The following is a 14,972-nucleotide window of genomic DNA, read 5'->3' on the forward strand; positions in this document are numbered from 1 at the left end:
GATAATGACAAGAAAAGCGGTGAAATTTAATTAGCCATCTCCATTTCACTCATTTCACACACACACACACAGTAGCAAAAAAGGTGCTCATCTGGTCACCTCACAAATCGTTATTGTTTGAACAACGGGGTGTTCCAACCAAGCTTCGAAGTCGATTGGGGTAAGTTTGATTGTAATCGATTCGCATCGCTCTGCTGCTTGCGGGAGCAAAAAAAAAAAAATACAGTGATGCTGCTAAAACCGAAAACCAATCCAGTGGATTCAATCTGCCGCAGCAAACGGTTGGGCTGGCATCGGGTAAAATCTGCGGATAAAATATTCAGCCCATGGGAATTTCGAGCCAGCAAAGCATAACGTCTGTGTTTGGTGAGTGATGCTTCCCGTGTGCAGCCCGGTATCGCTTGCTTAAAGTTTTCGCCAAAAAAAGACAACGCGTCAGAACAGAAGCCAGCGCCAGACAAAACAAAGCCGCGTGTTTGCGTGTCGCATTTTCACCGCAGCTGGGAGCTTTTTTTTCTCGTTGAAAATCGGGGTTTTTTTTAAAGATTATTATTGGTCGGTTCGAGTAACTTACACCAGAAATGGAGAGGTTTTTGCACGGTCTTTAAAACACACACACACACACGTTTGTACACCGGAAGGCATAATTACAATTTGCGCGCCCCCTAAACCATCTTCGGCATTTGGAAAGTCTTGTGAAAGTCGTTTGAAAGATGTGCTTTCCATCAGTGTTTTCCGTATCGGACACACTAAAGGGACGCCCCTCTATAAACAGTGCGTGGCGGGTATGATTAATGAACCTTCAAATCCAGTGTCCTTCCAGTGCCAGCGTTCCAGCGGTGTGGAGGGAAAATTTCAGCCGCGCCGGTAGTAGTAGTGGTTTATTTTTCGATTAATTCCATCACGACCCGAAGCCTGCTCGGATACGGCGCGTTTATGGTTTGGCCGTTTATATTTTCTGCAGATGTGTGCGGGTGCGCGTGTGTTTGCTAGTGGAATTTGTAATTGAAAGCCCGATGGGGCCGAGGAAGCATTTTCGGCCGGCCCCTCGGGTGGCACATTCAAGAACGCGGTGGTCTACTCCTCGACAAAAAAAAACCCCGAACCAAAGGAAGAACACATTTTCTGCTCCCAAAACCCTAAGCAAACACGCACACATTCGTCCGAGGGGCCGCAGACTCTTGGAGGTGTTTGCACGCGGCACAGGCGACCTTTTTCGGTGTGTGTGGGCAGGTGTGAGCGAGTGTGTGTGTGTATAATAGAAAAGATTTATTTGATTTGAAGATTGTGTCCGGTAAGGTTAAAGAGAGAATTTCCCGGATCTGGCATCATTATGACGTAACCGTATTTGTGAAAAGTGACCGCAAAAAATCCTATATTATTGTCACGCGTGTGAATCATGTGACGCAAACAGTACTGACGGGAAGTGTAGGAGCTTTTTTGTTGTTGTTGTTGCTCTTGTGACATTATCACACCGATACAATAGAGTTTCTTCTCCTGAGTTGATACGCTCGAGAGTTTGTTTGCCCTGTACTGTACGCACCGAGGTCCTTCTTAAAGTGCGAAGGATGTATTGAAAGTTATAGTTAACCAACGGTACTTAACGTGGTGCGTGGTGGCACGCAGCGTACCCTCGTGATTGGTTGCGTGATCTTTGACATTCCCGCATTGAGCTGGTGCCCATCACCTTTAGCCTCTGGTTTACCGATTTAACCTAAGCCTAGTTTGTGGGTTTTTCGGCAAATCTCGGCCGTGTTTCAAAGCACCGAAAAGGGTGGGGCACGTTGAAGAAGGGATAGGGGGGGTGGGGGGGGGGGGGGGTGCGGAGGGAGAATTAATAGCAAACCAACATTTAGCTCCATTTCAAAGCGAAGCAATTGTGGCGTTACCAGCGATGGAGACGCCCGGTCCTTTTCAATGGAGACGCCTGGTACGTTTCGTAGAATTTGTAAGGGGCGATGGAGACGCCCGGTGGTGAACTAAAGTAGCCACAAGCAGAAAGCTTCTGCAAAACCATCCGCTTTTGTTTTTTTGGTTTTTGTTTTCTACACACAACGATGCTGATGGAGGGCGAACGTTTACGCATAATTCGATTTCAATTCGGCAAAGGACAAGAACAAATAATAACAGCCTGCCGGTGCGTCTGTTGCTTACCCGCAGTTTGGCCCGGCCCTGAAGGTGGTTACGGCAATTCGCACCGAGATCAAACAGACGCCCCGGCAAAAAGGGAAGATTCTATTTGCACCGGGCCGGTCTGTTATTGCAACAGGTGACGGGTGATCCCGACACGGGGAAGGATTATTAAAACGCGGTTTTTAAGCAGTTGTGGCAGCTTAGCCGCAAGTCGCCAACCAACCGAATCCAATCCACGGATTCCATTTGCTGAAAGGTAAACACACCAGCCAAAGGGTGAATAGACAGAGAGAGAGAGAGAGAGGGAGAGCAAAACAGAGTGTGAACATCGCAAACGAATGCCGAAAGAAAAAGGTGGTTTGTTGGGTGGTTCCCCCAAAGAAAAAAGCCTGCCCAGAAAAGAAACTTGAACCGACTTTGTGATCCTACTTGGTCTGGCAAAGGACAACGCGAGGGCTAGTGAGAGAGAGAACGAATGGGAAAGGAAGGAAAAATTGGGATGGTTCGCTACACGCTCATTGCTTCATTTAAATGGTTCTGTGTTTATCTCGTTTTCATCCCCACCTTGGTAGAGCCTTGGTGGCGGGGACCAGCTTTCCCTAGGGGGTAAACTAAAACCCATCCTTACGGACCAAAAAATAAAAGAAGAAAGCTGTACAGGAAGTGGGTTCGGGAGAGGGGGGGGAGGTAGGTTAGGAGGTCAGGTTGCAGCACAGCAAACTGGAAAGGCCCATTAACCGCTTGAGTGGTCATGCTTTATGGACCCCCACATCCAGCCGTAATTTCCCGTCATTTTTTTTTGTGTTAGAAATAAAGCCGCCCGCTAGGAAATGCGAAAAAGGGACAGAACCCTACAAACGCACACACACGCGAACAAATAAATGGCGAACAAACAGCCCAATTTGTTCGGTATCCAAAAGAGGCATCATCATTAGGTGAAATTCCACAATCTCTTACGGCCAATTCTAGCCGGGGCACGGACAATATCTCACCAGTTTTTTTTGGTGGCGGCTAGAGGGAGGGGGGGGGGGGGTGGTGAGGTTGGGAGCGAGATAATTTTAGCTTTAATCTATTATGTAATATTTCGCTGTCCGTTGCAGCTATAACGCAACACCGCTAACAACGGGGCCAAAAATCTGCGAACGACGCTAAAGACGTTAACACCGCACACCAGAGAAATGGCACTGGTACCAACAATGAAACAACAAACACACGAAAGTTTCCAAATTAAGTGAGCACAATGTACCGAAATAAAAGCAAAAATTGAAAAGAAGAGAAAAAAAAGCGGAAACAGATAAAACACAAGGTTTAAGAAATAATGGAATCAAGCGGGATACAAATCAGACCGAAAATAGAATGCAAACGAAAAAAGAAAGATGGTGGAAACTTGCGGTCCCGCTTTAATTCCGGTGAGAGTTTACACACACACACATACCACTGGGGAGAATATTTATACCGAAAGCAGCAGAAGAAGAAGCAACAAACGGGAAAATCGTTTCGATCAAGCACTTCACAGAGCAAAGTGGGGTTTTTTTTCCCACTTTTGTGTGATTTTCATTTTTCCATCCCACTTTTGCCTTCCCCTCCACACACGTACATACGGTATGATGGGCAGGCAGGGCAGCTGGCCGATCGAACCGAGGCCGACGGAAACATGTCGGTCTCAGATTCGTTACACCCAGAACGTGCTAAATGGTCGTGGCAAAGTACAAAGTTGGCCAACCATTGTTTGGCAAGAGGCGAGGGGATGAGGGAGACAAGGGGGAGGGGGGGGGGTGTCGGGAAAAGAATTTGGCACGCAGCCCGTAAGCGCAGGGAGCAAGCACGGTTGTGTCCGAAACATGTTTGAGCACCATCGTTAGAGTTGTGTGATAATAAATCGCGGCCCCACACGAAGATGAGCAGATGAGTTAGAATGAGGGGAAAGAAAACTCTCTTTCTCTCTCTCTCTCTCTCTCTTTTAACCCAACCCTCTAATCCTAAACCTCAAACCCAGAAAACATCGACCACAGACCCGGAATGGTGGAAAACTTTATAAGATGCGCTGGTAGGTTGGTCTGGAGACAGACAAACCAGACACCACTGGTTGGGTGGGAGAGGGAGGGGGGGGGGGTGATGGGGCTTGGGGATTGAAATTAGGAAGGTGGGTTCTTTTGGGGTGAGATTTTGGAGGAGGAAAGAAATTAAATTTGCGAACCGTGTGTAAGGTTCGCTTGGCGTACAAATATTCTTGCGAAAGGGCAACCGCTCAGGGCTTGAGAAAACCGGGGTGTTGCAGAGCAAAGCGTGGAGCGGAGTGTTGGTGGCATTGGAATTCTCATTTCCTCGTCAAGCAAAGGATCTTTCTTTTTTTTAGGGGTCGAAACGGGACCAGTAGAGAAATCCCTAACCTAAGCGTCCTCAGAGTCTTCGAGGTCCTAACGTGCAATTTCGCTCTGTTCCCGATGGAAAGGAACTCAGGTGGTAGAATGTCACATTTTTTACCTCGCACTCACACCAATGTCCGCCGTACGGAAGCTACCTACCATACGCAGAAAGAAGCATCGAAACAAGTTGAAAATACGGTTTGCAAATGATCGATGTTGGAATGATTCACGCGCCGTGGGAGAGTTGGCCTCCAATGCAGCAGGGACAAGCACACCGAACTGCTCGTCTCGAAGTCACACGGACGGAACAGGTACTTGATTTAATTACAAGTTTTTGAAGCACAAACCGTGTCGCCGTGATCCTGCGTGTCAAACAGGTTCGCGCGTGTATAATGACACCTGAGATCTATCTTCATTATCGCAGCCTACGCAGCGAAAACACGGTAAAGAGACGACAAGCGAGAGCGAGAGGCTTACGGCCTTGCGTTGCGTTGTCAATTAAAAGCACTGGCTCGACAGCTGGCCGTGGCAGCGAAGGCGAAAAGTTATCTGCTAATTAATTGATATCCCCCCCTTGTTTTTTTTGCTGTGCCTGTACTCGCTGCACAGAGATATGTGCACGCGCATCAGGACTCTGGAGGTATCATAGATGGGGTATGCGTGCGTGGGTCGAATAGTGAGCTGCTTAATGATATCATTAGATTTAGCTGATTTGGTTTCCATGTCACAAAAGTTTGTTCGGTACCATAATGATCAAGGGTAAACTTAAGGGAATAAGCAATTGGACCTCTTGACCTATTATAAAGTCATTCTTTGTACTGGATTTTTCCTGCTAAATTTGTTCAAAAACAAGTTATTGATGAGCATTACGTTACTAAAATATTCTACAGAGCATCCACCAGATTGTCGGAGCATTAGATCCAGATCTAATGTTATCTTCTTCTTCTTCTTTGGCACCACAACCTCGAGAGGTCTCGGCCTGCCAATTTCTGGCTTTCTGTGATTTAATTTTACCCGTAGAAAAGTAGTCAGCCTTACACGTACGGGGAGGCGGTCTGGATGGGATTTGAACCCCGGGCCTGCCGTGTGAAGACCGGTGCCGCTGTCGCCTAGGCCACCGAACCTAATGTTATAACACAGTGATAAAAGAGAACCTTGAGGTAGAGTAATTTAATTAGCCGGGGGTCAGTCGACAATTCCGCTTCGTTAACCTCCGATTCAAGAATACTTTTATGAAGGCCCAGTACATCTGGAAGTTATCTGATTGAATGTCTAATACCATCGTATGGCGGTGCATTATCCTGGTGTTTCTGGAGAATGTTTCAACGGCATCAATCCACCTCAACTTGGGTTCAATAACCAACCACGCCTCCACTGTCCATAGAGGCAATCCAAAAAGGATAGTGTCATCAGAAGTCATTCTCATACCGTGACTCCCGAAACCTGGCGAGTCTAGTCCAATTAGCCCATTGTGCCCAACATCTACCTCCTCTTCGTGTTTGAGAAGGTTTCATCAGGCAGGGTCATCAGGAATCATTCTCATACCGTGACTCCGGAAGTCTTGCGAGTCTAGTCCAAATAGCCCATTGTGCCCAACATCTTCCTCTTCAACGTGTTTGAGAAGGTTTCGTCATCGGTAAACAGAACCTATGTGGTAGAGATGTACGTGAAATACTATAAATGTTCTATAGCCCTAGCTTCGTCCACCGTGACAGCTGTTTCAAGAGAAGATTCCTCAGACTTCAGTATTAGTGCTTGGCAGCCAACACCCTTGCTCGTACCTCAACATCGATTTTGTTGTCGTTCCTCGCTTTTGAACCTAGGCAGATGATGTTTTGGAAAACTTTAAAGAGGAGATAACCTATCGGTATATCTGTTAAGCTAGCAGGACCTCTGGAGGAGCCGCCATCGTTTGGCAAGTTTCTGCTACATAGGAGATCCTTAACCCAAAGACGTTCATGTCATCAGGGTATGCCAGGATCTGGATGGTCTTGTTGAAGATAACACCCCTCAGTAGCGCAGATTAAAGAGAAGATAAGACAATCTTCCTGGCGAACACCTTTTATGTTAACCAGACCTTCACATTAGAACGTGATGTTGTCTATTATCGTTCTTAAAAGTCTAGGTAAACTTAGTTGGGATTCTAAGCAAACTAGTTTTCCCAAGTCTTGTATCCTTAATTTCGAGAGGAATTGGAATACTGAGTGCTGTGTCTAGAACATTTGGCGACATAGAAAATAGATAAAACCCTACGCTAAGACACTAAGAAAAAGATCAACAAGGGTTTCGGAGGTCGTAGGCAACAATCACCTATCTATATAGGTGTCTAGCAATGACTCACAACAATCAAAATTCACTCACCTCCAAGAAAAAGGTCCTGCAGCGCTTGCACCGACTGGCAGAGTAGTGCCCACCCTTCCGCCTGGCTGGGCCGCTTCAGGCCGATCACGTTCGTAAGCGACACGGCACTACCGATGGCCGGCGTCGTTGGCCGTACGTCACCACCGTTCGACGACGGCGGTTGATGGCCGACTGCTGGTTCCGCTGTTGATGGGTGTTGATAGTTGTGTTGATGGTGGTGATAGTGATGGCGCAACTGTTGCGCACCACCGTGATTAGCGTCCCTGTAGAGCGCCGACTGCTGTTGCTGGTGGTGGTTGGGGTGGTTGCCGTTTCTTTCTTTGCTCGTGTAGGTTTTACCATCCAGCTCTGGGTGCTTTGACTTACGCCATTGCTGTTGCTGTAACGCATCGTCAGCAAACTGTGGCTCGTTCATCCCTTTGTGCGTGCCGCTTTCCCATCGTTGCTCGTCTTTTAGGCCCACCGACAACACATCTCCCGAACGTTGTTGTTGTTGATGAGCTGCTTCTTCACCGTGTTGCTGGTGTTGTTGCTGCTCCATCTCACCGTTCGGGTGGGTGCGTTTAAATCGTGAAATCATTTCCAGCACGTCACTGCCGCGCAACGGCTGACGATGTTGTTGTTGTTGCTGATGTTGCAGCTGTTGTTGTTGTTGTTGTTGTTGTTGGTGATGGTGGTGGCGGGTGTGATGATGCTGCCGATACGGTTGCGTTTGCTGGTGTGCGGATGCATGTTGATGATGCTGCTGAGCCAGTTGATGATGCTGATGTTGGTGTAGTATAAGCTGCTGCGGTTGTTGATGTTCGTTATTGTCCTGGTTGCACGGAACACTACTAATGTTGTTATACTTATACTGAAGATAAGGCCCCCGCGGTAAAGTATTGTTAGTGTAGGCACCGTACGTTGGTGGTGGTGCTGTTGCTGCTGCTGCTGCTGTTGCAGACTGAGCGCTCTCGGTAGCCGTGTCAACTTGCGTCTCCGCAACCACCGTCTGCTCGGTTGCAGCCTGTGGCATGTCGCACTGTATTGGTGCCGCTCTCCGTTCCACCCTGTCCGGACCGATTGCGGAATCACTACTATCACTCTCGGCCGGTATAATGCTGCTGTTGGTATGATTTTTGTTGTTGTTGTTGTTGTTGTTGTTACTGTTTGCATTGGTTGTTGACATGCTGTTTGCAACCTTTCTACTGTCTGCTTCAATTGACTTTCCTGCGCGTTCTTGCGTCGTCGTTCGATTACTAGCCGAAATGGACACCGTTGTTGCTGCTGTTGTCGAACCGGTTGCGAAGGTTGTGACCGACAACAGTGTGACAGATGATGATGATGATGATGATGCGTCGACCGTTGCGGTTGCTACTGCTAATTGCTCCGAAGAAGCTGAATAGTTTTGATTTTGCGATAAATGTTCCTGCGCTGTTCCGCTCTGTTGGTCCGCTTTCCTCGACGGTGACGACGATGACACTAACGATGACCACACCAACAGAGACGATGGCTGTGTATACATGCTGTTGATGAGAAGAGAAGAAGAAGAAGAAGAGAAAAACCGCATTAGAATAAGCAATAAATGATAGCGAGCAAAAGCATCCCACCACCACCACTCGCTTTAGCGTCTCCAGAATATCTCGTCTTGCGTTCTTGCGAAAATTCTATTCACACAAACGGCGCACCGGCACGGAGCGTCGTTTTATTTAATATTTCACGTCAATCAAAGTTGGCAGCTTTAATCGAGCCCGACACCATGTAAAATTGCGAACGAAGAATGACGGATCACGCGCGCCAACCACGGCAGACCGAAAAAAAAGGGACACCAATCGAATTAAAGCTGTTCATTACCTGGCGGATCAACAAGAAAAGGGTCAAATTGGTACACGGGGTTGTGTTCGCTGCTACTGCTCCACGCTCCGCTTAGCGCTTCCCCTTTTTGGCAATCAAGCATTCGTGTTTTTTGTGCTGTCCGCCATTTTTTTTTTTTACTGTGGGAGTTAGGTTCAAGGTGGGCAGGAATGAATGAAACGCTTTTTTGTTGTTGTTGTTCGGCTGTCGGTGGGGAGATGTACAAGAACGCGAAGGTAAATTCCGCTTAATCGAGAAAACATTGGAATGATATTTGGAACTGTCATAGCCAAAAGCCGAAGTGAAAATGAAAAGGAAAAACAAACTGGACACCAGTCACCAGTTTGACGTGGCATTCTCTTCGGGGTTTCGTCTTGACCTGTCATTTGATTAGAAATTTCCGTTGTTGGACTCCGTTTTTTGTCTGTGTTGGTCCACCCTCTGGATGCTTTACAGCAAACATTCTTCGATTGTGTTCATCCTAACGATTGGCCTTAACTTTTTGAATTACCTTTATTAATAGTGTCCCTTTCGGGCAGGACCCGTTAGATCCCTCAACTGTCCTTTTTTTTTGCTGCTGTCCCAACCAAAAGGACATTCTTACTTTGTAATTGTAACTGCCGAAGACCGGGGGGGATTTTTTTGTCGGCTGGAGTGCGTGAAGGGAATAGAATAATAGGCACACTCCGAGTGTCGGATAGCTCCGAGTATCGCTTCATCGCAACTCTAGGTTTTTTGGTCCGGGTTTCCCACACATTTTCCCACTCGTAAAAAGGCATGAAATAATATACCCCACCTACTTTCGTTTCGAATCTATATCTATACACACTTCGATTGGAAATTGATACCTGACGGACAGTTTGCTGACACCATAAAAGTGAGGTTAGAGAGGATTGACGAGAGCCAAGAAAAAAAAGGTGCGCAAAATCAGTCAAAAGCAACCACCAATGGACAACGGAAGGTCGAGTCAGGAAACAGGGCGGGAAAACCGCATATGTCTCACACACAACACACATACAGATACAACCGTTTATACTGTGCTGCTCTTTACCAGGTACGCGGCGATAGACGCACAAATCGAATCCGAACAACCGAAACAAAATCAACGCTCAAAAAGTTAATCTAAAATTAATGAGAACGATCCCCGGGTTGCGGTTGCTGCAAACAGAAAAACTCCCTTCGCAAACCGGTTGTTGGTAGGAAGCAAAGGGTGGTGAAGGGGGTGAGGAGGGGTGGGAGCGAAAGAGAGAGACGTCGCCGGGGTCTTTTCCTGCTCGCAGCAGGTCGTCCGCTTGCTCCAGGTGTAGCAAATGGCGAAGAAATGGGTTTGAATGAGGCTGACTTTATCAGGCGATAGATGGCGATGCAGAGCGAGAGAGAGAGAGAGAGAGAGAGAGAGAAAGAGGGAGAGAGTGGGGTTGTAGGGAAAACCGAAAGGATTAGTGTTTGATACGTAGCTTAACGGAGAGCGCTTCATACATGAATCATAAGCTATCGAATGTGATGATAATTGACGTTTACAATTTCGCATTACGGTTGTTAATTAAATCATTTGAATTCCATAAAGAATCACACACACATACATCGCACCGTGATTTGATTTAAATTATTATTTCCGAAACAATTCGGTGTACGCTTTTTGTCACTTAAAAAAAAAAACAAAAAACAAGATTCCACCAATAACCACAAACACCGAGAGTTCCACAGCAGCGATCCGAGCCAGCAAGGAAATAATTAATTTGTCACTCGACCCATCAAACTACTCCGCGTACTGGTCGGGTTTTTCTCTCCCCTTTCCCGGCCATTTTGTTGCGGTTTAATTGAATCAAAGCGATCAAATTTTCACTACCTCCCCATCCCGAGCAAGTCGATGCACTGGGTAGCTGGGTGCGAGTGTGTGTGTGGTTTACAATTTAATTGGATTGCAACTGTCGCACGAAATCGTTTCACCAAACAGAGACACGGAAATATGGAAGCCTATATTGTGGCTATGCGGTTTTGGGGGGTTGTTTTTTTTGTTATGTTTTTTCTTCCACCGAAACTGAGCGCCACGTGCTTTTACAGGGTTGAACATTTCAACGCAACTATAATAATGAAATAATTAACAGCGCTGGGAGAGCTGTGGACGGCCGACGATGTGATGTGTTTTACTTCATTTAAAACAGTCGCGAGAGGAAAATTGGGGCAGTCGCACGTCGTTCAAAAATAATCCGTCGGACGGACCATTTTAAGGGGGAAATTATAAATAATGATAATGACGAAACACGCTGACCGAAACCCGCCATGTTGGACTCTCGTTATACCGCCGGTGCGAAACATTATCAAACAAGAAGAAAAGTGCAATCTTGCCCGGCTGCACTCACATTTTCGCTTCCCTCGTACTTCCGCGCATTATGCCATTAAATGGAGGTGTGAGAGGGGGGGGGGGGGGAGCAAAGGAAGGTGGAAGAAAAATGACATCACTTCCGTTTGGTAGATGATTTCATTACCACCCTGATCGTGGGAAGCACCGCGCGAGAAAGGTAAAGTTTTTGTTGTCACTTCGGTCCGCGCTAACAGTGTTGACCCCGCGAACCGAAGGGATAAAGCAGCCATCATCTGGGCTTCTTGTTTTATATTTTGCGAGGCGTTTTCTTCTTCTCTCGTTCGTTCAACACTGATGCCACTGTTAAAGTGTTTCACGTTTACGAAAACCATTATAGTGTCTTACGTGGTGCAGCATCACATCACAGCGATGTGTGCACCTTGTTCGGGAAAAGTCCTAAAAAAACGACACGAAAAGCAAAAAATAGCTATGACCGTTACTGCAACCCTGTTTCCTTGCTTCCGAAGATCCGAACACACAGACAGGCGAAATATATAGAAAAAAAACTTCATTAAGCGTTCGAAGCGTTCCGTTGTTTTTTTGTTGTTGCTTATTACTGGTTAGCAAACTAAAGAGCGGGGAGGTATCGGGGGAAAGAAGAAGCAAGGGGGAAGGCATCATACTCGCGAAACCTAATTACTTCCATAATGACGCCCGCGTACAGCTACTGCGTGTTTTTGCACCCGGTACCAGGCGTCTCCAGCTCGCTGATGCACGGGGCACCGGGCGCCTCCATTGCGTCGTTGCATGGGGCACCGGGCGCCTCCATCGAGACGCATTTGTAATTCTTGGACGCGCCGTTTGCGGATGACACGTGACAAATGCTGTGCGCTGCCCGACTGACACATTACCGATCCTTCATTTCCGTTCACTGTCGCGCTGCCGGTCCCCTGTCTCGCTACTCCCCTCACAGCGAATCAATCCTCACATTTCCTTCGAAGGATATGCATGCTAGCGTTTGACCATGTTCGGCTGCCTGTACCGAGCATCACTACCCGTCAGCATGCTGCATAGCTGCGTTCTTCCGTTCGGATCGCGGATCCCGCTATCTCCACTGCAATTAATCATCATTAATCTCGGACACGGGGAAAATCATTCGAAAATGAGTGTCCTACTTCTGCGTACGTACGCAGTGCTACCAACTAGTAGTTACCAAAGTAACAGTCTCGCATCGAATAACAAAGGCGACAATGTGCCAATCCGGACAGTGCATAGCTGGGTGTTGACGCTCGCGCACACACACACACACACATCCACAGCTCCGCACGAGCGTGGGAGCTTTCACCGGAGCTTATTTGCAGGCGCGAAACGCTCGTTGTAATTGGATCCTTGCCGCTGCTCTCTGTCGTCGTGGATGAAATTTGGCATTTTAATTAAATGCTACCGAGCGCATTGCTTTGTTCTGCTCGTCCTGCTCTAGTCTAGTACTTCTCTGTTCGGGCACCGTTTAGTGTGTTCAATTTCAGTTTCACGTGGTTTTTATTTTGTTCTATGTTTTGGTAGGGAACTTGGATTTCCGCGAAAAGTTCTGTGTGTTTCCCTGTGATGATAGGGCGCCCGGTTAGCAGGAAGATGCCATAAAGGCTATTAATAGCTTCATTACAAGCTGTATTCATCATTAGGAGTGCATAGTGCTGAGCGGCTTATGGTTTTTTTCGTTGTTATTTGTGAGTTTTACATAACTTACACTGACTGATATTTTGTTGACTGATCACCATATATCTGGTGGAAGTATTATTTGGTTATGTGATTATGACTTAATCTAGCTGTGCTAATGAAATCTGGCACTAGCGTGATAATATATCTCTTTTAATAAGTGGTATTGAAGTGTTTTTGATTCTATAACCTCAAGAAGTCTTAGCCTGCCATTACTGACTTCCCTAACGACTGTATGTAGCGATTCAATATCCCAGTCGATGTCTAGTATTGATTAAAAATCGGTCTTGATATCTGACTTGCTCATCAGCTTCATTTAATAGGATTTGGACTGGGTCATCTCAGTCTTCAGAGATCGCCTACCGGCTCCAGAGAACGATCATACTGCAGCCTGAGGTAGCTTTACCATGCCAAATACCTCTCGCGACGAACAAAACTTGCCCTGTGTAGAACATTTAAAGCTCCAGAACTCGCAAAAGCCCCTGAGGTATGGACTTTGTTCAAAACTGATGACCTTGTCTTAGCCTTCTTAGACACGAAAATGCTCAGAAGCTTATTAGACTCCTTAGGCGCTGCTGTGCTGGGCATGTCATTAGTATGCCACCGGACGACCAAGCCCGTAAACAATTTTTAGACCGATCACAAAGTAAGTCCAGGCTCGGTAGGCCCAAATTGACTTGGAGGAAGCTTATTTGTGCTAGGCATGTCAGGAGAATGGCACTGGACGACCTAGCCCGTAATGTTTTTTTAGGCTGATCACATGGAAAGATGAGACGCGGTAGGCCTAAGTTGAGCCGGAGCTGACATAACAGCGGACATAGTCTTAACAGAGCTGCCTTAATATTTTATAGGAGCATTCAAGCGATGCAAGTCTTAAGTCAAATAAGTACAAATAAAATCACAATAACAGCAGTCTAAAATCTAAGATAAAACGTAAAATGCTACTTTGGCGATTTTATTCAAATGATAATCGGTATTTATCTTCCTGCAGCTGCTCTATTCATAGACATGCAAATTTTTAACAACAAAAACGTACTTATACATGCAAAACTCAAACAGAAAGACACTCTGGGTAGAGCTGGTTCTCCACAATGGGCCGCAAGCCTACCTACCTCTACACATCATGAATCGGTCCACTGCACGCCCTGATGTCGGTGTCCTTCGCCCGCACATAGCAACATGCCGGCATCGACATCGGTTCACTGCTGCCGGTGACGGTACCGTTGCTTCCATTGCCCCGTTCGATCTCGATACGCACATACTGGACACGCTGGTGGTATTCCTCGTCCTCCTCGTTATCTTCCTCCTCGTCCTCCTCCACCTCCACCTCGGCCTCCTGCTGGTAGTGCAGTTCACCGCGGCGTACGGTTCGGGGCGGTGGCGTCGGCGGCAGCGGTACGATGGGTGGCGTAGACGACCATCGGTCAACGCTCGGCTGGTACTGGCAGCAGCAGCTACGGCACGGGTCCGACAAACCGGCGGTCGGGGGCAGTCGCACCTCACCGTGGTGAGCCATCCGCCGCAGGGCGATAATGTCCTCGAGGCTACAGTCGAGCAGCAGAACCTCCTGCTCATCCTGTCGTTCCTGGTGGAGGAACAGCTGCTGCTGCTGCTGTTGGTGCTGCTGGTGCTGGCCTCTATCCATTCGGACCGGGTACGGATATAGCTGGCCGGCGGGAATCTCTCCCGGTTCGGAATCAACTCGAACGCTGTCAGTTGTCAGAACGTTTTGAGCGAATCGGTGGTGCCCTGTGATTGGTGACCAGCCTTGCGAGAGCTCTTGCTGCTGCTGCTGCTGTTGCTGCTGTTGCTGGTGTTGCTGGTGTTGCTGCTGTTCTGCTGCTTCACTACGCACACCGACCAGTATGATCGGTGTGCCGCCCTCGCCCGATATACGGCGAGCGGCGGAAGCGCAACCACGCACCAGCGGACCGCCGGACGCGGGCGAAGGAAACGCCGAGCAGGACGGGGGAGGCGAGGACGCCGCGGACACGTCGTGGGGTGTGAGCTCGCGGGGCGGCAGATAGTACACCAGGCAGGTGACGCCGACCAGGAACAGAAAGAAGATGAACACGATGTCAAACATGAGCAGTGAGTTGAATGTCATCAGCTGCATACTTTTAGGCGCACTCGGTAACGACCGGTGGATTTTGTTTCGGTGCTGTTATTTTCTTCGCTTGTTGGTGTGTGTGTGTTCTGCAGTTGACGTTCCGACCACCAGAAGGATGGGATGGGTGTTTCAGAATGGGTGGGTCAAG

General features: G+C 47.7%; 1 protein-coding gene across 3 annotated transcripts in view; it reads right to left on the reverse strand.

Moving 5' to 3' along the window:
- Nucleotides 1-14,972, reverse strand: part of LOC118517435 — a 96,853-nt gene that overhangs the window by 29,013 nt on the left and 52,868 nt on the right. For 2 of the 3 annotated variants that reach the window (XM_036063557.1, XM_036063560.1), the window contains exon 2: nucleotides 6,861-8,365. In XM_036063557.1, the coding sequence (XP_035919450.1) occupies nucleotides 6,861-8,364 (1,504 nt within the window). In that variant the 5' untranslated portion in view covers nucleotide 8,365. Of the gene's footprint in view, nucleotides 1-6,860; nucleotides 8,366-13,826; nucleotides 13,964-14,972 lie in introns of those variants that run through there. The other variant, XM_036063559.1, reaches the window with a different exon arrangement.

This window comes from Anopheles stephensi, chromosome X, assembly GCF_013141755.1.
Source record: "Anopheles stephensi strain Indian chromosome X, UCI_ANSTEP_V1.0, whole genome shotgun sequence".
Classification (NCBI taxonomy): domain Eukaryota; kingdom Metazoa; phylum Arthropoda; class Insecta; order Diptera; family Culicidae; genus Anopheles; species Anopheles stephensi.